General features: G+C 40.5%; 1 protein-coding gene across 10 annotated transcripts in view; it reads right to left on the bottom strand.

Moving 5' to 3' along the window:
- PALM2AKAP2 (PALM2 and AKAP2 fusion) overlaps positions 1–20,577 on the bottom strand; it is a 283,007-nt gene that overhangs the window by 41,281 nt on the left and 221,149 nt on the right. For 2 of the 10 annotated variants that reach the window (XM_052778164.1, XM_052778165.1), the window contains exon 1: positions 16,252–16,479. The exons of the other annotated variants lie outside the window; for them this stretch is intronic. In XM_052778164.1, coding sequence (XP_052634124.1) covers positions 16,252–16,311 — 60 coding nt within the window. In that variant the 5' untranslated portion in view covers positions 16,312–16,479. Of the gene's footprint in view, positions 1–16,251; positions 16,480–20,577 lie in introns of those variants that run through there. 10 annotated transcript variants of the gene reach the window in all.

The following is a 20,577-nucleotide window of genomic DNA, read 5'->3' as shown; positions in this document are numbered from 1 at the left end:
GTAAACAACAAATCGGAAATGAGAAATTACTTATGTTTGTTGAAAGCCATATATAGAGGGAAAGAATTCCTCTCTCCTCTCATCTTTTCTCCACTTTTTCAGTACCTCTCAAAAGCACAGGCTTATCTATACACTTTCGCTGTGGGTGCGTAGGTGGGTGAAAGCTGCACAGCACAACCTACGACAGCAGACGCGACCACTGCCACCCAGTGTAATTCCTGTAGCCAGGTACTCAGTCACTTCACAGTAAACTTTTCACCTCTGCTTTTCTGAGGTTTAAAAGTCTAAAGCTCATTTCAGCATCCCTTGCTGGAGAGGTATGCAAGCCGGTGAGCTTCTCCTTAGTGTTAAAGGTGAGGTAACTCAAGCTGACCTGACCCGTGCTCACAGGAAAAGTAGGAAGCCACTTTGCCCTGCTGCAAACCATCTTCAGCTGCTTTGTGCTCCCAAGTGCTAGGTGTGCACGGACACCAAAGGGGTAACTGAGCAGTCCCCTACCAGCTGCCTGATGGCAACGGTCCTGTGCAGGCTCTCGCCTCTCTGTAAATGCAAGGTGATTTGAAGAAGCTTCCTCTGGACTGATTTTAAATACTGTTAGTGCTTGAGATGACCTGTCACCCTACATGCTGAGGCTGTTTCTCAGGCAAACACAAAAGACAAGACAAAAAATGACCTGAGTTAAAACAAGCCATTTATTGTGGTGGCAAGGAACCTGTGTGCAGCATTGCTTTGATTTGTTTAGAGAAGGTGGCTGGAAACAAAGATTCTTGGGAATTTTGAAAAAGCTAACAGAAAAATGTTTGTTTTAAAACAGAACAAAATGTTTAGGTAACTCCCAGTCTTGCAAGCTGGAGTTCTGCCTGTTAATTTCTATTTATCTGAGTGTTTTAGCTCTGGTGCCGTCTTGAAGAGTTACATATCCTTCACTGGCAAAAGACGGAGGATAGTTCACGGTTATGTGAGTCAGGATTTCTTCAGTGGAGTCAAACCTTTTCCCAGGTATATAGAAAACCTACTGAATTTTGAGGGAGCTAGAGGTCTGAAGTCAGAGTGAAAATCCTTCAGGCTGTCTGCAATTTACCTGGGGTTTCAGAAGAAAGTCAGATATTATCAGGAGAGCCTCCCATTACCCTCTGTTGAATATGTTAAATAAAACAGACTTAGAGCAAATTCCTCTAAGCATAACCAGAGAATGTGTGGGGTTGTTGCAGACGCAGGGTTGCCGTAGCTTTGAACAGACACAGTACTTTACTTTGACTAAACATATACAGAGAAAATTAGAAAGAAGAAATCCCAGCAGCCTGGAAAGAAAAGAACACTTGGTTGCAATAACAGCACACACTGCTATCAGCCAACTACCTAAAGGAGACCAGTAAGGACAAGGCAACTTATCAACATAAACTGAACATGACCAGCCTATAACAAACCAAGAATCAACACTACAAAATGTCAGACAGCCCCAAGCTTAGAAAAGATGTGTATATTTCAAGTTGCATTTAATGCTTCTTTTGCTGTAATTACTCAGCTGCCATTTCTTCTATACTTAATATTGGTAAATGTCAAAACACATCCAATTTTGTTCTATTACAATTGATTCATTTTATTAATAAGGTAGCTGTTTTTCTTAACAGGGTAGCTCTGTTTAATAAACAACAATAGCAACAATAAAATTACTTTATGTCAGGGAAAAGACCATCCAGAGTCCTTTTCCCTGACCTCCTCCCTCTCACCCCAAACCCTTAGCACCCTACCCCTCACCATCACCCAGCACCAGCAGAGTTGGGTGTTCAGAGGGAATCTTGCACAGCAGCAAAATGATGCTCACTAGCTGGCTGACATTAAGTCTCTCCTGTGACAGGCAGCAACTTCTAAGGCTTCTACTTCACAAGAGTCCAGGATTCAAAGAATTGTACTTTCCTTGAAAAACAGCTGTATATAGCTTAGGAGGAGCAGGCAGGCTATTCCTGGTCTAAAAACCCAGCTTAAGTTCATTTCACTAAAACCTTTCAGATATCCATAATCTTGCTTTCTTATGACTCTAGAAAGGCATGGGAAAAGCAAACACAAGTAAGATGTCTGCTGGTCACAGCTTAAATCTTACGACATACATCTAACACCAGTAGAGGATGATGCCATCCAGCAAGACTCCAGGCATACAAAGATGAGCACTGTGCTGCTTATCAAATGAGCAAGGGCATATCAGGAAATGTTAAGGTATCTTTAATTACAAAAGAAACATGAACATGCATTCCCTAGTTGCAGTTATTTTCTAGTATTTAGAAGCAATTATTTAAAATTTTCCGCTAGTGTCTTACCAATAAGCTTGTGTCGAGGCACTGGCTTATCTTCCTAGTCATTATAGATTTCTTATAATGCTCCCTGCTATAAAATTAAGCTTCATTGAATTGATGGCAATGTGCAAAAAGGTATAGATATGATTGCAGTACAACATCCTACATAAATCCAGTGCTAAAACTTAGGTCATTCTTCAGTGCAATTTATCAATTTCTCTTTAAGCAGGTGAAACTGTGATACCACGTGAATTCTGGGCCTACAGGATCCCCTTGAAATTCCACTGCCTTCTGAGATACCAGATTCAACTATAAAGCTGAACAGGAGAAAACAGGAATGAGCCTGCCAACAGTAAATGCACTGAAATAAGCACCATGTTCCACTATAAGCATACTCCTCCTGATGCAATAATATTTTCTTATTTAAAAAAATGCTGGGTTGGAAATATCTGAACTGCCTTTCACACTTTGGAGAGGGAGGTGAAGGAAAATGCTGAAGGAGCTTTTCCGTATTGGGGCAGAAAAACCACACAAAGACAAGACATTTCTGAGCAGCACAATTTGTCCTAGGACAAGGCAGATGCTCAAAGTTCACATAATCAGAAGGAAAGGCAAAGCACTGTGAAAGTCAACACACGTGCATACAGGTTGGCACATACTTTATCCTGAAGTGTATCTGAGACTATGAAAGTCATGTGCATTTTAAAGGAAAAATCAATTTAAATAGAAGATGTATAATACCAAAATCTTGTTAAAGAGAGGGCTACAGATACCTTTTATTTGTGTGCTAATTGACTAATTCATAGAATATGTGGGAAAGCCTATTTTTTATTGTGTAAGAACATTACAACATGATTTCTTGATGACATGATTTTTATTTTTTTGAAATTACTCTCTTGCAAATTTACTTCTCTCTTAAGGACTGATGGCAAAGAGCTCTCTGTAAATCTGTACTCTTGTGTGAAATGCAGAGAGCTTACAGGACTGTTGCTGATACCCTATTGGACTGTGTTGCTGTATTTATCAGTTTCTTTTCACTAGAGATTCAACATAGACAGCATGAATTATGCCCTGGATACAGGAATTACAAACTGTTAGGTATTGACAGACCTCAAATCTTACTATACAAATACTGTGCTGTTGGTTGAAACAGTTTACTAACCTTAGAATTATCTAGGGCAACTGTTTATCTCCCTTTTTTTCTTTTAACAGGGTTTATTTTCCTTCACACTAAGACTCATCTACAACTCTTTGAGAAGATAGATAAAAAGACATGGCAGCAGTTGTAAACACACTTGAACACACATTGTGAACACACAGTGTTCATTTTGAAGCTCTCCCTATATTGCTAATCCTCATCTCTGTTTGCAAGACCTAGCAAATACCTCCCACCATTTCTGTCACTTAAAAGGAACTTTCTCTCGGGCCGCCATGAGCATCACAGTGGCTTCATGGGGAGGTCTGGCAGAGACCTCTTCTGCTCCATCACTGCTGAGAGAGAAATGGGAGCTGCTGCCTCTTGGGAGACTGCAGAACTGGCAATGATTACCCACATAAACACATGTGTCCGCAATTTCTTTTTTCTGAGTTTTTTCCAGAATATGTTCTCTTCCTTGTATTGGTCTTTGGTTTTCCTCAAGCTTTCTCTTCAGTGCCAGCTGTCCTTCTTTCTCCTCTGGCTTCCTCCATCCACCACCTGCTCACATCTCAGTGAAAGAGGTCATGCTAAGTACATCAAGCCATGTTCCTTCTGCATAGCATCTTGTAATAGCGAGATCCCTGTGGTTTGAGTGTGTTCATCCTGCCCCTGCCCAAGATGACCTCTGCTGAGGTTCTGTGTATGGGTCCCACTCTGAATGCAATGCTGAAACACAGCTACAAAATGATCAATGCCTAGCAGTCTTCCTGCTTGGCATTTTCAAGTGTTCAGCTACAATCTGGGGTAATGTATCAGTCTCTAAACCAATGTGTTGTTTCACACTCGAGGCAAACACCAGCACTGAGACATTTGTTTTTAATTCCCTCCTCCTATTACAACAATAGCAATAATAAAATCAACCCATAATGATTTCCTGGGCTCAAACCAGCTGCTGAGCTAATTAAGGCTCTAACAATGACAAGGATGCAGGATTTTGGAAAAGAATTGCAAATATTATACTAGACAGTGTCCACTGTGTGCAGCTGTCTTTAGGGGCAGTGAAAAGCTCTCTCCAGCAGTGATACACACAGGAGTCACAGTGATCATACCTGCACAGGGAAGGAGCTCATCTCTTCCTGTCATTTTTATATAGCTAGATGGAAACGCGAGAGGGAGCAGCCCCCACTGTGGTAACTCACTGTGGGGCCAGAGGATGACTTTATGCTGTGCTTCATCTGATGCATCTCTGCATATGCCAATATATGCTATTTCATGGCATATTCTAGGTCTGGGGGAGGCTTCCCAGCTTGGAGTGTCTTCCTAACCTGTATGCCCGTATGATTAATGTAGCAGTCTACACAGAGGCAGCTGCAGAAACATGGGATGGCACTGCAATTTCATGTATTAAAGGATGCAGTCTGGAAAGCATAGGCACAAGAAGAAACCCATAAAGCCCATCTGTATTTCTTTTGCTATTACAGGGATGATGGATGGAACAACACCTTGCATATTTCTAGTCTCACTATACAAAGATCTGAAACCACACTGCAGGCACCCAGGTGCTTCACAACAAGCCAGGAAATTATCTCTATTTTACAAAATGATCTAAATCAGTATTTTTTAAAATGTCTTCCTTTCTTAGGAGACTACCCTCCTACTACGTTTGACCAAGAGTGTAGAGGTTCAGACCCCGATTCTCTCCAGTAAGGCAGCCACCAAACTGGGACAACCTAAAACTGGGGAATGCTTGAAAACGTAACAAGTGTAAGCAATGTGTCAAATATCTGACTCATGGCAAGAAACCAAACCCGTGAATTAGACGCCGGGGCATTAATGCCTTAGGTATGAGACCGCACCCAAGATGCTGTAAAGGCTCTGAGATGTCTCCACCCCATTTCACCTGGGAGCTGCTGGTGAAGGGCTCTGTGCCAACACCTCCTCTCCCTGCAGTGCAGGAAGTCCTCTCTTGCAATAGGGTAAACTGGGCCAAAATTTCACCACAAAATTGTAACACAGGCCAGGGGAGAGGCAGAGCAGCTTCAAACTCAGGTAGGAAGGGCTGGATTACCACCCTGTGAATTACTTGTGGAGCACCACTAAGTGAAAGACAGCCATCAAAGGGGGGAAACCACACGACACATGCCTCTATTCTTAGATTATTACTCTAGGATGAAACTCAGACAAAATTTGCCCATTTTGAAGCCTCCCACCTTCCTGCACACAGACAACCTTAGGAAGGGCAAGGATGGTTGTCAGTAAAATGCAGTGTGGGACTTAGGAGAAATTTCTCATGACAGCTGTCCTCTGTCCACCAGAAGAAAACTAAACACCCATGCTGGCATCAATCCTTTTTAGGGTTTTATATTGATCCTTCTTCCTTCCATAGCTGAATGGATGCCCATAGAAAAGGGCAATAGCATAACTGTGGAGGACTCCACAGTCTCTGGCACCGTATGCCTTTCTAGGGTCACAACTTCAGACCAAGTATTAGCTTGGTCTAATGACTTTTAGACTATCACTACTAAAATCACTACTAAAATCACTTTTATTTCTCATTGCCACTTTTTTGACCGACTGGTTAGTAAACAGGGGTTTAGCTTGCAGGAAAGGGTTAACGCCAAGATTTCTTTCATATTATTAAAAATTATTGTAAAAGTACTGGAACTGTTATCACTTTTAGCCTGAAAGCCTGAGGTTTGAAGTACAAACTGTCTATTTGTTTGGTATTTGCCTAGCTCTTGTCTGAACAGGATTCTCTGGTCATACAGCAGACTTGGGACAAACCTTAGCTGTTTACTCGCTTAGGAGCAACTGCAGGGCCAGAGGAAGGGGCCGGGGCAGTGGCAGCTACCAGCTGAAGCAGCCATGCATGCCTGTGGCATCAGTTCAAAACTCCTGCCCCTTGCCCTAAGCTCCTTCCCCTTGCCATAGGCTCCCAAAACATGCTTAAGCACCTGTCTAACTTTATTGCCCCCAGGTGGCTTCTCTGGTTTTGATGCAGGAGCTTAGGAACTCAGGATGCTGGGAAAAATCTCAAGCTGATTTTCACACAACAAAAACAATGCAGCACTTCCCCCGCTGCCCCCCCATTGACATGTTAGTTTTGGTGGTTTCCCTTTCTGACTGACAGGTTAACAAGAACTTGCTCATTCAAAAGAACTTTTATGATGAGGATATAAATGCATTTTATTTTTCTTTTTATATACTTTGCAACTCACTGAATGACAGCAGAGTCATGTATTCTATGAGTTGAATATCATTTATCAAAACTGACACATTCAAAATAAGGCAGGGACCTACATTAGTTATCATAACTAGAAAAATAAATAGAATAGCTAATCTCAGAACTCAATTGGTATTCTTTATGATGACTTAAAGCTGGCAGTCTTCATCATGTGAGATCTGTGAGCTATAAATAAACTTAGCTTAGAACAAACCAACATTTTTTACATGCAGGACTTAATGCATTACAGTTTTCTGGCAGAACAAAAAATAACACCGACCAAAACCATGTCTCATTTTTAATGAAAAAACAAGCCAGTAAAGCAGACCTCCAAAAAAGGGAATCTCTAATCTACAAGTGCAAGTATCCAAGCATGTCTCCAACTCTTCTCATTCAGTTTAGTAAGAGAGGAAACCAGGCCACCAGAAGTTTACAGACTAATGCAATTACAGGGTGGCTCAAGAAGGACGTACTTGTCTGTTATCTACGACATGTAAGATAAAGCTATGTTAACAGGTCTGGTCTTCCTTTCACAAAGCTGAATGCCCACCAATCAATTAATCAGAATGAATGTTTTTCATAGGGGGAAGTAGCAGTCAGCTGCTGGCAAATATATGAATGATCATTTCTTATAGCTATTTTTAAGATCCATTAACTAACTGAATAATTGGATTACCTATAAATAACAAATGCATTTTCATCAGATAGCGTTTAACATTTCTTACATCACAGGTGAAAAAAAAATCCTCTTAGTAGGTCTAGTATTAAAAGGCAAATAAAATTAAACCCATAATCATAGCACCACTTCAGAATCACCATGAACTTTCAACAATTCTGTGAATACAAGGATACAAATGTGCCATTAAAAAGTCACTCACTGAAAAAAAGCCACTTGAAGAAAACCAAGTTGTTTTGCTGTTTGCAAGTGGGATGAACGTGGGAAACAGCCTGTCTTCTGCAATGGTGAGCGGCAGCTTGCACATGGACAACAGCAGAGAGCTGGATCAGCTCCAGATGTATTGAAAGCAAAGCTCATTGTTTTTTGGAACCACAAACACTGCAGACCAGGCCCTTAAAACAAAAATACTGGAACCTGGTGCTTAAAGTTAAAGTCCCAGGTTCAGTTCCTGACACTTAGAAAGTGTTTTTTTGGGCTGATGTATCTAGATGTTACTGATGCATATACATTCAGATTTAAATGCTGAATTTCAGGTGTTCAACTTTGCAAGTTTCAGATTTGTCAAGGTCCCATCAAGAGGAAAAATAGAATATATGCCAGAAGGCCAATCTGATCACTAACATAACTTCTAATGCTTGAGAATCTCAGATTCTGAAAGGAAAGGTGTACAGTGCTACTTAATTTTCATCACAACCTCAACAGGAAAGTTACCCAAACTACTTCAAAAGTTTGCTGATGGCTGAATTTAAAACATACACACCACAGTCCAAGGGCTGACACTTCTCGAAACCAAGGACAATCATTATTCACATTGTTGACTAGGAGGGGAAGTACGCAGCTTGCAAAAGGATAATTCAACTTGACCTCGGTGAGACCTCTGGGTTGTTCTGTTGCGGCATAGAAAGAGCACATTGTTCTTCCACCCAGAAATGGTTTTTGTAGCACCCTGGTACTCCGCTCAGTGGGCACGATCTTGCTTGGCTACACCTTCTGACTTTGGACTCTGTACAGATGTGCATAAAGAAGTATTTCATATTCTGTCAGCTGATAAATTCCAGAAACACATCTGGACAGAGCTTTGCTGAGTAAGTCAGCTAAGCAGAATTTACCCAAAGGTAACATATGCCTTTAATTAGGGAACTGTGAACATCTCAGCAACTGACTAAGTAACAACCTGGCTAATGTGCTCATCCGTACGTTAGCACTGACATCTATTCCTACCAATTAGCATGGTCTCAAAAAGGATAAAGAAAAGCTCATAGCTTTTTGAGGTGATGTGACAGTCAGCTATTACAGAAGCACTGCCGAAACCTGCAGTGTAATTAAGGGTACATCTTCAAAGTTGAGCTCACCCACACTCACACCTGCATATTGCATCCCGTTACCACTCTGGTTCGTACACAGAAACCTCTTTTCTGGGTTTGGCAGAAGTACCATTCTGGGCTAGTAACACAGGCTGGAGTCCACGTGCCTGCTGTGTTCACCTTTAAACCTGCCCGTTCTGCAGTGAGGGATGCATGTGACTGCCAACGGTCCTCATCTGACCCAAAGGATGAGGATGCAAGTCTCTGATGTCAACACATATTTCAATTTTGTTGTGGAAATCCAAGTACAGCCCTAAATGATGCCAAAACTGCACGAAGAACTCTAACCAAGACACTTTACCTTGACCATTTAATCAGGAAATCTGATTACTGCTCAGAAGCTCTAGACACAGCCCAGATGTGGACCTCAATGTACTAGACACTATCCTAGTTTTAACACAGCAATAATAACCTGGTCACAGCCTCCAACCAGAGCTAAGCAAAGAGGTGGACACATGAAGGTAGGGTGCAATATCAGGTGACAACAAGGTGAAAGTAGTATGGATGAAAAGTGGAGGCCATGCACATGCCATCAACATTACTATTCCCAGCCACGTGTGTGTGGGCATCACAACAAGGGTGAGACTTGAAGGAAGACACTGAGAAGGTTTTTTAGATGGTTAGACAGGCTGTAATTAAAGCCATAAATCAGAACTCCTTCCAAGTGCTCACAGGCTATGCAAGGAAAAAAAACCACTCACTCAACAATCTTCAGACAAAGCCAACTCCTCAGAGAAGAAAGGAGCACAAAACATTTCGGTCTGCACTGGGGAGTGTTCAGGAAGACCAAGAGTAAAATAATGCATGTCTTCTAACAGGAAGGTCTTAGCACTGAGTATAATTAATGCAGGGAACAATTTAATACAGGCTGTGATGAATACTGCGTTGCAGGACATGTGGAATCAAAACTGGATGTTTTTCTAAAAGATAAGCTCTAATCCAAACAGAAGTCAATTTAGGAAAATCCAGTGGTCTATGTCACAATGCCAGTGATAATGTGATCACAGCTGACTCTTTAAACCTTATAACCCATGAATATAATGAGTCATGAATACCAACAGTACTGTTCCTTCCTCCAATGAAGTGTCTGGTGATATGGTGCCTGGATGTGGGTGGGTTACAATTAATGATGTACTTTACTGTGACTTTGCTCAAGAACTTTTTTCCCTGATGATTGCCATGGCTTGGACAAGTTCTTCTTCCAGGAATTATGATAAAAAATTGACTTCAGCAAAAGCTCCATTTTTTGTCCTTAAGTCCAGGTATGCTTTCCCAGCACAAAATGAGCAAGGATCTTCTAACGGGAACTGGAGCCAAGTTTTAATTATTTAGAATTTATACCAAAATGGCCCAGAATATATTATGAACACATTATCAGAATCTGGTTCTTATCACTGCCAGAAAATAGCAGTGAAGGTACACAGCTGCATGCTTAAACATGTAGTTATAACTGTCTTGAGAAGAGGCCCTGAAAGTCTTTCTCACTGAAGGAGGACAGTGAACATGGTGGTTGGCTCAAAACAGATTAAGACACGTCTGCTGGCCAGCTTCTGGTTACCTGTCAGGTAACCTGCTGATATCACCACTCCTTCTTTCCCCCAATTGATCATTACTACCTTTCTTCTGCCTTCTCCAGTCTCTTAACACCAAGGGCACTGGGACCTCTATTTCGTATAAGGCCTTCCTGTACCTTCTGTTCCCAGATGGATGGGTCTGTTTATCCCTCATTTTCTCCTCCCTTTGTTTCAGGTTCTTCCATAATTTCTAGGGTCTGCTGCCACCATTATTTCCTTTCTGCCCCACTGGCAGACAAGTGATTGGGATTCCTACATGCAGGGTGTTAAGATTTAAATCTGAAATCTAGGCTGAGCTCAGCTGAGATGAATGCATGATATTCTGCAATATATTAGCAATTTTTTGATGTTTGTAGTAATTTCTGCAGATGTTTGGAGCTCCCATTTCTTGGCTTCTGGTTTCCCATTTTTTATTAGTATCATCAAAATTCATGCTTTGGTGCCTAGACTATTCCCTGGATTTGCTCTGACGTTGCATTCAAAAATTACCTAGCAACCTCCAAGCTGAACGATGCTGGTATACTGAGGACAATATTTCTCATTTGGCCAACAACAATGTGTAGTATCAAAGCTGATATATTTTACAGTGAAGGAAATAAGTAGAAAAGTCAAAGAGCATTAAGGCCTTGAGAGAAATAGAGGTTTAGGTTCTGAAGCGCACAGTTAAAATTATGTTGCTAAAAATTAGCCCGGAGTATTATTACAACCTAGAAAGTAAGGAACTATACAAAGAGTCAGGCCTTCTTGTTGTTAGAAGATGCTTCTGTAAATTAAATTATTGCGGTCCCAGATTTATTAATTCAAATTGATGTGTTTTGCTTATTTGCATTTCTTTAATTTTGGAACAATATTTCTTGGTTTCAGATTGCTGGGCTACTCAAGGCCAACCAGGTAAATATCACAAGACTACAGTATGGGACCTTACCTCTTCCACTCAGTTAATTATCTTTCATTTGAAGTATGCTTGCTTGTATTTTTGCTTTCCAACCCCATTAAAAATCTTATTTCAAAATTCTAATTCTTATGAGGTTTAAGTTCCAAGATATGGAATGTACAAGAAAACAGTAGTTGTCTAAACTTCTTTTTTTTTTTTTTCCCCACAAGAATGGAAATACGTAACAAATAACATTTGTAGTTTTCAAGAGAAAACTGAAAGTGTCTTCTGCTGAATGTGCAGCCTGGAAACATCACCCCCAAATCCTTAAAGGACAACCATTCAAATCTCATTCCCAGAAGCCTCCTCTTCAATCCAGTAAAAATGTAATTGTTTGCTCATTGGTCATATGAAAAACAAAGGGCAATAGGTGCTTCTATTCCTTAGGCAGACCTGTGTCACATGAGGTCAACATTAAGAGACTGAAGACTAAGAAAGAAAATGGAAGTTGAAAAGAACTGGGAGCACTTTTGAACGGCAGATTATGGGCACCACGTAGTAACAGAAACAACAAGCTAGAAGTGGTTTAAATGCAGTTTGTAGAAGAGTGACTATCAATAGCAGAGACAAAATGACCCATGTTACTATAATAATAATGTGCACAAACAGGTATTGCTCGCATTTGATGGTACTAAACCTTCCTAATCATACAGCAATAAAACTAATTCCAGTTGCTCAGATGTCATTACTAAAGTCCCAGAAAGCCAAGAAATGCCATTTATAAGCACAAAAGTGTAGCTATATAGTCCTTTTTATTTTCCTCATGCTTTTTAAGCCCTCAGAGGCCAGTCTGACTTTTTTTCAAGCTTTTCGCTGCAACCAGAAAAAGCTAGAAACTTTTAATTATTTTTACAGCAAACTGAAATTCTTCTGTGCTCCTTCAATTTCATGAACTCAGAGTTTCAGAGAAATGCTAACTATTCCAACACTCAGAACAGAACCAAAAAACCTGGCAGTACAGAAAGGATAGAACCACTTACATGCAAGCATCATCCAGCCATGCTGGGTGTTCATTGCCCTTTCTTCTGTTTACTTTGTAGGACACTGAGGTGTTTTGCTAGGACCTTGTATGCTGAGGACTGGCAGTACCTGATCCAAATGTATGCAGTCAGAGTCATCTTCTGCTACCACATGATGTTAAGCATAAGCCAGCTCCTCCTAGGATGCTTTTGTATTTACTTGTTACCAAGACAAATCACAGGTCTGAAAACACCACTTCAGTTGTAAGACAAGATGATTATTTTTCACTGTATGGGTCTATTTATTTGCCTGGGAATACAGGTTCTTATAAGGGCTGGAGAGCTATGTTAGAAATCACTCTCAAGAGCCTCCTTACTGAAAAATGCTAGGAAATTGTACCAGCTCTGTATTCTGAAGAGAACAAGCCATGAGTTAATTCATCTGAATCACTGAAGACATAACGAGAACAGTTTTGGTTAGGTATTAAAATTTACTTGCTTTCAGTGCCAGATTTAATAGGTGGTAGTTGAAATCTGGGAACCATCAGCTAGAAACAGATTATTTGCATGTAATCGTAACTTGAGTATTTCTTCCAAATCTTGCCTTTAACACATCACCTAATAAAGTAATAAAATCTAGAGATGTTAGAACAAACAGCTGGATGTATAAAGGAAAAACACCACCCAGTCAAGCAAAATGGACCCCAACGAAATTAAAGGATTGCATTTACCTTTACCGACAAGACCTTTTCAGTTTTATCTGATCTTAAATTCAAAACGATTTAGTGCAAACATATAGCACTTCACAGTTCAGTAAAATTCAGAATGCCAAACCTGACAGATCACCTGCAGAACTCTAATGATTTACAGTCTTTGTTTCTGGTAAGGCTTATGATGTCCTTTAGTCACACATCTGGAAAGGCTGTGCCTCTGCTTTAGGGAATTTATGTTCTGCAGTTCCTCCTTACTTCCTCAGGGCTGAACACAAATTACAGCTTTTTAAATGAGGAGCATTTATTAAATCAAATTACTAGTAATACTGCACTGCCTGAATGTGCCCCTAATTAGTCTTAGAACAGTGTTGCTATGCTCCAAGAGACTAGAGGTGGCCCTGCCTTTTCACTAATTGTATCTGTGCTAACTCCAAAGCCCCTAGCAATAATGTTTCGGCAAACTTCTCCACTTTTGGGATCACTATAAATAGTACCTTCAAACTACTGCCACATTATCTTTGTACACCCAGCCCTGCACCAGTTCAAACCAAGGAGAGTTTTGCCATTGACTTCAGCAGGAGCAGGCTGTAAGCCTGAATGTGGACCACAGCCTTCATGGAAGTCAAAGGTGGACTGGACAGTCTTCCAAGTATGAAATGCTAAATGGCGATTTTGGCTGGACCCTAGGCTTACCTAGGAGTAGAGAAGAAATACTGCAGCCTTCCTCCAGGAAGGTCAACGGTGTACTCTCATCAACTGTCTAATTAATATGATTTAATAAATATTAATGTACAACAGTGCCTGCACAGGCAAAAGGTAATGTGAAATTTATCACTGGCTTGACTAAATTAGCTGATTGCAATAGAGAAATGCAAATAACTTATAGAAACAAATATTTATATTAAACTGTATTGTTTGTTTTCAACATGTACAAGGCAGAATTGTAAACCAGGGGCTATGGACAGCTTCCACATCATTGACATACTTGAGGTTTCAAAGTGTCCTAACACTACCCAGAGAAAGTCCTGTGGAATTCGCACCTTCTGAGCACAGCCGTATATAACACTTCCCAGCTTGATCCTGGATAGTTGTCCACACACATGTGTAATGAACGCATGGTATGTGGACAGCAGGCTACGATTTCACAGACTGGCATAGCCATAGCAGGCATGACTTCATCTATACGGGGGTGCAGTATCACTTATTAGGGGGAAGCCATGTCTGCCTGTTTTTGAGTAAGCAATGAAAGAAAGCAAGCTGAAGGCACTACTTACTTCACTGCAGTGGCCATCTGCCCGATGGATTTAAATTAGAACAGAAATACACATATTCCTGTTTGAGCTGGTATCACAACCACAAGATTGTACTGCAAGGACATGAAAGGTGTTTAATCTTTTAACCTTTTTGACAGGAAGTGGGCACTTGATTTCATTTGATGTAAGCGTTCCCCAGGCACCCTATTTAATTTTTGGCTTAGGCAATACCCTGAATAGAAGCCCAGAGACTGAACTGCAGCCAATGCTGGCATTCTGCTTTCTGACACCTTAATGCATTTGGATCCAAACATCCAAAATTTATTATCATTGCTTTAGTACTTGAACAGCTCTGCACTGCACACAATTCAATGAAGAATGCCATGCCTTCAGGGATCCACTGGACACATGGCCAAATTTTCTTTTCATCTACAGCTTCTGCTAATATACTGGGTGTCTCAGATATGCTGTAACTTATGACTGCAGGGCTGTCTGTGTTAAAATAGAACCAGGACAAAAAAGCACTTCATGGACTTTCTGAATGTTTTTTTTCAGTAATGCTTGATTAAGACACCAGGGGGAAAAAGAAGGGAGAAGCTTCTGCAAAAACAGAGTGTTTAGAGACATGCTAATTGTGAAAGCCAGTACCACATATATTACAGATTTATATTTATCCAGAAGTAAGCTTTTATAATATAGTAAGGCATAGTTAAAAAACTAAAACCTCTGCTGACGGAGATCCCACAACTATTCCAGAGCGCCCATTCCAGGGGGGTACTTTGCACAAATACCAGCACTTTTTAAGTCCTGGTGCCACCATTTTGACAGCACAAAATCCCACCTCCATCCCAAAGAAGATTACATAATGACTGATAAGTGATCCATACAATCTGTATAGTTTGGATCCCTTAAGATAAAAGGATTAGAAAGGGAATAGTCAAAATGGACTTAGCAACAACAAATGCAAGCTATCCTTGTACAGAGAAACAGTAGTGTACGTAGACCTTGATCATTCTGTTTCCACGCATGCGCCTTCTAGAGAGACTGATAAAAAGATCAATCTTCAAAAATCATAAAAGCTAGTGAGATGCAAGTCTTGCAAATTGTAAAAACAAAATGATACAAATAGCATTTTAATTTTTATTTGCTCCTTTTGTGGGCAGGGGCAGAAAGGCAAATCAGGGGGTAGTATTTAGAAGCCATATATTTCAGTATTTCTTTGCAACTTCTGAGGCTGGAAACGTATTTTCAAAAATTAAAGGTATTTCTGGCATTTGGCATTTTTTGAAAGAAAAACCATACCAAATATTTCAAGAGTTGTAATAAAATCAGGAGACTTGAGGAAACGTAATAGGTATTTTTGAATTGCAAAGTAACTCTTTCATATTAAATGCCATCAGAGACTAGTAGACTGCTTTCATGGAAAAGAATACTGCAGTGTACTGTGAGAATAAGTGTACAAATAATGACAGGCCAAGTTGACTTAAATTTATGCTTTTCAGACGTCAATCTTGCCCATAGTTGTTCTGCTACAGTTAATTGTCGTACTTTCATGAGTCCTCAAGGCTAACGGTCTTGAAGAAAATCCAATTTAGAAGACAACTAACAGCTATTAAGCAGCTAGAGGGACTCAGAATCAGAAGATCTGGATTTCATTCTCCTATCTGCTCATGACTTGCTGCATGACCTTGAATAAAAGACTTACCTTATCTAGGCTGCAACCCTACCTTAACGTGCATCTCCTAAGACTGCTATGAGGTTTAATTAATTAATTTGTGCCTATAAACCTTTCAAAAGCCTAGGGATAGAAAGGGCTATGGAAATGAAAATTATTAACAATATTTTCCTACATACAGAGGTACAGAGTGACATATGTTTGCTGTATGAATATAAATGCAGAGACACATAAACATACACAACATGTTTTCACATAACTTCTTCTGACTTGTTCCCTCAAGTAACAGCAACATGGAAATACACAACTTAGGAATAAACACTACACATCCCTACAGATCCTTCATTTTCTGTATAGGTAGCTCTGATGCTGCCTCCCTTTTACAGCGCATTCTTAAGATTACAAATTATGCTTGTTTAACAATAGTATGAAAATAAATTGTTCTTACCCTCAGCCCCTGCTCCATGGACAAGCAGAGGACCTGCCAGGGTGCTGTGTACCTGAACATGTTTGGCCCCTTCTGTAGACAGACTAAATAGCAAAAGGCACGCAAGTCTCTTAGGTCTCCTGGTTGCTTTTCATCTGAGGGATGCTTAAATTGAGAGAAATCCTTTAGTTGTACTCTTCAAGGGCCCCCGGAGCAGACTCTAAGACAGCATTACAGCCATTCCACTTGCACACTGAGGAACTGAATAACTAATTCAATAAGAGGCTTTTTTTCTTGGGAAGAGCTTAGCTCAAACTCAATTAGCATAAATAGGATGATAACCTTTGAAATTCCCACTCCTCCTCTCTGAGGAGCGGATGGTGGATAGCACGTCACAGCAGGGTTGCTCCCTCCCTTGCAAATCTCGAGTTTGTATGTATTTCCACTGCTGGCATTCGACTCTGCTTCAGAAGTCCAGAAGCAGCTATCAGAGACCATCTGTAGCTTTACATTTTTTATTTTTGCTACTATGTTTTAGCCTGGCTCAAAGGAAATCCCTTTTCCTTCTGTCAGGAGGGATTCACCTTACCTGTTTCCAGCATCCTGACCTCTACTTGGCAATCAGCATGATTTTACTGAATAAATTCACACAGAAGCTGCTGTAAACACTCTCACGATAAAACCACTATAGTAAATAAGGTTACTACCTTAAATGAGACTGAAAGTTTTTCTCCAAAATACATTGAAGTGAGTTCTTTGCAACATGGCAAATATGATATGCTGCAGCCTTGTTGGTGGTTAAGTTTCCCTTAATGGATTGTCACTTTTTCAGTCAGAGGCCAAGGCTTAGTCTCCAAGAGATTAAACTGGTAAAAGAGTAAAGATCTGTTATTTTCTACATTTATGTTATTTCAATAATGAACTGAAATGGTACTTTTGTACCCTACTGCTGCTCAGAAAACAGTGAGATGTTTTGTGCACACCGTGGCCACGTTTGCTTTTCTTTTATGGCAGTTGTTTGTACTCAGAAAACATCACTGATGCAAATCCAGCCACACAGATCAACTAACTAACTTATCCTGGCTTCCCCCCCCCCCCCCCCCCCCGCTTTGGTAGAGGAAGAAGAAGTAATTTTAGATTTATATTAACTCAAATCTGACTCAGTGGTCTTCAATATTTTATCTCCCGTACTTGTACTGCTGCAATCCCACCCAAATAAATTATAGGGATGCAGAAAGAACTGTGCAAGACTTGTCTCTACAGCTACTTCTAGCAGAGAACTGAGGCACCTGTGCACAGTGCTGCTCCCCCATTGGCTTGGTGTACTGAAAATAGTTATAACGCAGTTCTGCAAGTCTGACTGCAGCACGAATACCAGCCAAAGCACTCTCACATGCTCAGTAGCTTTGTTAAAGAAATTCTGAGGAAAATATACCTCCTCGTAAATATTTTGTCTTTTCTTGACAGTGAAGTGATAGACAGCCATGGAAAAAACCTAGAGAAGTACTGAAGTGCTGATTTCACCAAGTACTTGGCAAAAAACAAACACACACCTGAGCTCCATCTCAGCTGAGAAATTTGTTACTATACTGGTTATTTGTTGCACATACACAATTAACACAGAAATGGTGCCAATTCAAAAAATGTGAAAGTGCAGATCTGTTTAAAATTATTCAAATTATACACTACACACATCACTTAGCAGTGGCTTTAACAATTTCTATACAACCTTGACTGCACAGTACATACAGCTCTGGCTTTTGCTCAGCTTACTGAGATGGCTTTGCTTGATAACCAGATAGGAGGAACTCTCTTTTCCTTCACCTCTCTCTGTATTTTGACCTTTTGCTTTGACACTTCTGAAGTCCATTTTGGAAGCAACAAATTACTTAGGTTATTTCTTCAGTAGCTGAAAGTGATTTAAGACAGAACAAACCTGGGCACCATCGCTAATATTTCACCAATTACTATGTTTTTATAACAACCAGAAAAAGAGCAAATGACAAATCCTGTTCCTCAGTAAGAATCTGGACATGACTCTAACATGGATTACAGGAGGACTTAGGCTGCAAACACAAAAGAGATCAAGTGCCTTCTGCTGAAGTAACATCAAGTTACTTCAGTATGGCTAAGGGTAGAAATAAGAATTTTGGTGAGCAATGGCCATTCCACACATCCTTTGAACCTTCCCTTGGTCAGATACGCAAACAACTGCCGTGCAATGGAAACAAGCCTGTCCACATGCATCTTCATCTTGTAGCCTCCTACTATCTTCCCTTTTTTGTTAAAGGTTGTGTGCCTTGCTCATTACCTACATGATGAAGTCTATATCACAGGATTTAATTCTGAAGGTAAATGAGAATATAGATACAGAATGGATCAACCTAAGTCCTAAGATACAAGTCTGCAGAATTAACAGTGAACTAAGCCTGCCAAAACACCTGAAACCTAGGAGATCCCAAGGCAAATCCTAATGACAAAATGTTTTGGCCTAATGTGGAATATTAAACAAGCTTCTTAGAAAGAAGACCTCTGATCTTTGATTTTCCCAGCGGATGAACTGAGTGCTCTTGAATAGCTCAGAAACTGCTAGCCAAAAATATTGTGATATATCAGCCATATTTAGGATAGTTAACTAACTGTGAACAACACATTAAAGCCACTTTTACATCTTTTATATTAAGAAATATTCATACAGGTAAACAGTTAACAACACATAATCTGAACTTTTGTCACCTTACACCCATACAAATATAACCTGCTTACTTTCTGCAAAAGTTAGCCTTCTTTGTCCCCCTTCATTTTGGGCTTTCCCCGCTCTCTTTTTAATAAAAACCCCAGGACTACTGAAGCAGCTTCCCCCCATAGCCTGTTTTAAATGAGAGATCACAGAGCTGCTGATGACAGGAAATTAATATAAACATTCCCATAGCAAGATCAGAAAGTTAATGCAATTGTTCACTTGTCTTCAGGGAGAAAAAGTAAACAGAGATATACTAAAAGGAAGCCACAAGAGATATGACTGTGCCATCCAAGCAGAGGTCTATTGAGACTGATGGTACATGCTAATGAATGGTCACTGCACCTGAAAGCCCATCCTTCTCCCCCTTACCAGAAATCATTAACACCAGGGGAGAGTTTTCCAGGACTCACTCAGAAGTCAAAATGCTAACCCTCACAGTGTTTCTCTCCAGCAGGTTGTCTTCAGAGAAGTTAGTGTTGAAATCTCCTTGGAAAAGGTAGGCAGGATTTACAGTAGTGATGCAAAATGCCATCAGTCCTCACAGGAGAATGCAAAGCACATACCAGGAAATACCACACCCACATTTTGTGGTTTGTGTTTCTCAAGCAAGGGTCATTCAACTTCCTGTGAGATCTGACAGCACAGGATTTACCAGTGCTGCCTTTCTACACTTCCTTTTATTTCCCAAAAAAGACATAGCCTTTGGATAAGGTTAAGAACTTACTCAAGCTGATGAAGCCATAAAAGTTGTTTGTCTTCCAGTTGTTCATGAGTAAAGAAAATGAGACACGGCATCAAAGAGATGAAACCTCCTGCTGTGAAAAAGCAAGTGGCTAAAATACTAGACTGGAATTTATGAGATCAAATCCAGTCCCAGGCTCTGACGTCTTGGGAAAAATCACTTAATCTCACCGTGCCTTTTATCAGAAAGGTGTTTATAGTGTATTTTGCAAGTTGAGTACAAAAAGTGTGCTTATGAGGACACTTGCTAATTTATTTCCTTCTTTGAGAATGCAGGAAAAATAATCTTTCACATAAAATCAGCCTGTGAGAGAAGTACCCATATTGTATCTTTTTTAATTTTGGTATTCAAAGAATCCAAGAGGAAAAGACACCCAAGATTTTCAATATTCATTTTTCATTTTACTCCCCATTAAAACGGTTCACTGCATTTTCCTGGCCTCTCAGTGCTTTACTGAGATGCCATCCAAGAGTACTGAGGGAACTGGCAGAGGTCCTTGCCAAGCCACTCTCTATCATCTATCAGCGCTCCTGGTCAACAGGGGAGGTCCCAGAGGACTGGAGGCTTGCCAATGTGACTCCCATTTAGAAGAAGGGTCGGAAGGAGGATCCGGGGAACTACAGGCCTGTCAGCCTGACCTCGGTACCAGGAAAGATTATGGAACGGTTTGTCTTGAGAGCACTCACACGGCAGCTCCAGGATAAGAGGGGGATCAGGCCCAGTCAGCATGGGTTTACGAAAGGCAGGTCCTGCTTGACCAACCTGATCTCCTTCTATGACCAGGTGACCCGCCTAGTGGATGAGGGAAAGGCTGTCGATGTTATTTTCCTAGACTTCAGCAAGGCCTTTGACACTGTCTCTC

This window comes from Harpia harpyja, chromosome Z (assembly GCF_026419915.1).
Source record: "Harpia harpyja isolate bHarHar1 chromosome Z, bHarHar1 primary haplotype, whole genome shotgun sequence".
In the NCBI taxonomy this organism is placed as follows: domain Eukaryota; kingdom Metazoa; phylum Chordata; class Aves; order Accipitriformes; family Accipitridae; genus Harpia; species Harpia harpyja.
The sequence above is the reverse complement of the archived record's forward strand: the minus strand, read 5'-3'. Positions and strand labels throughout refer to the sequence as shown.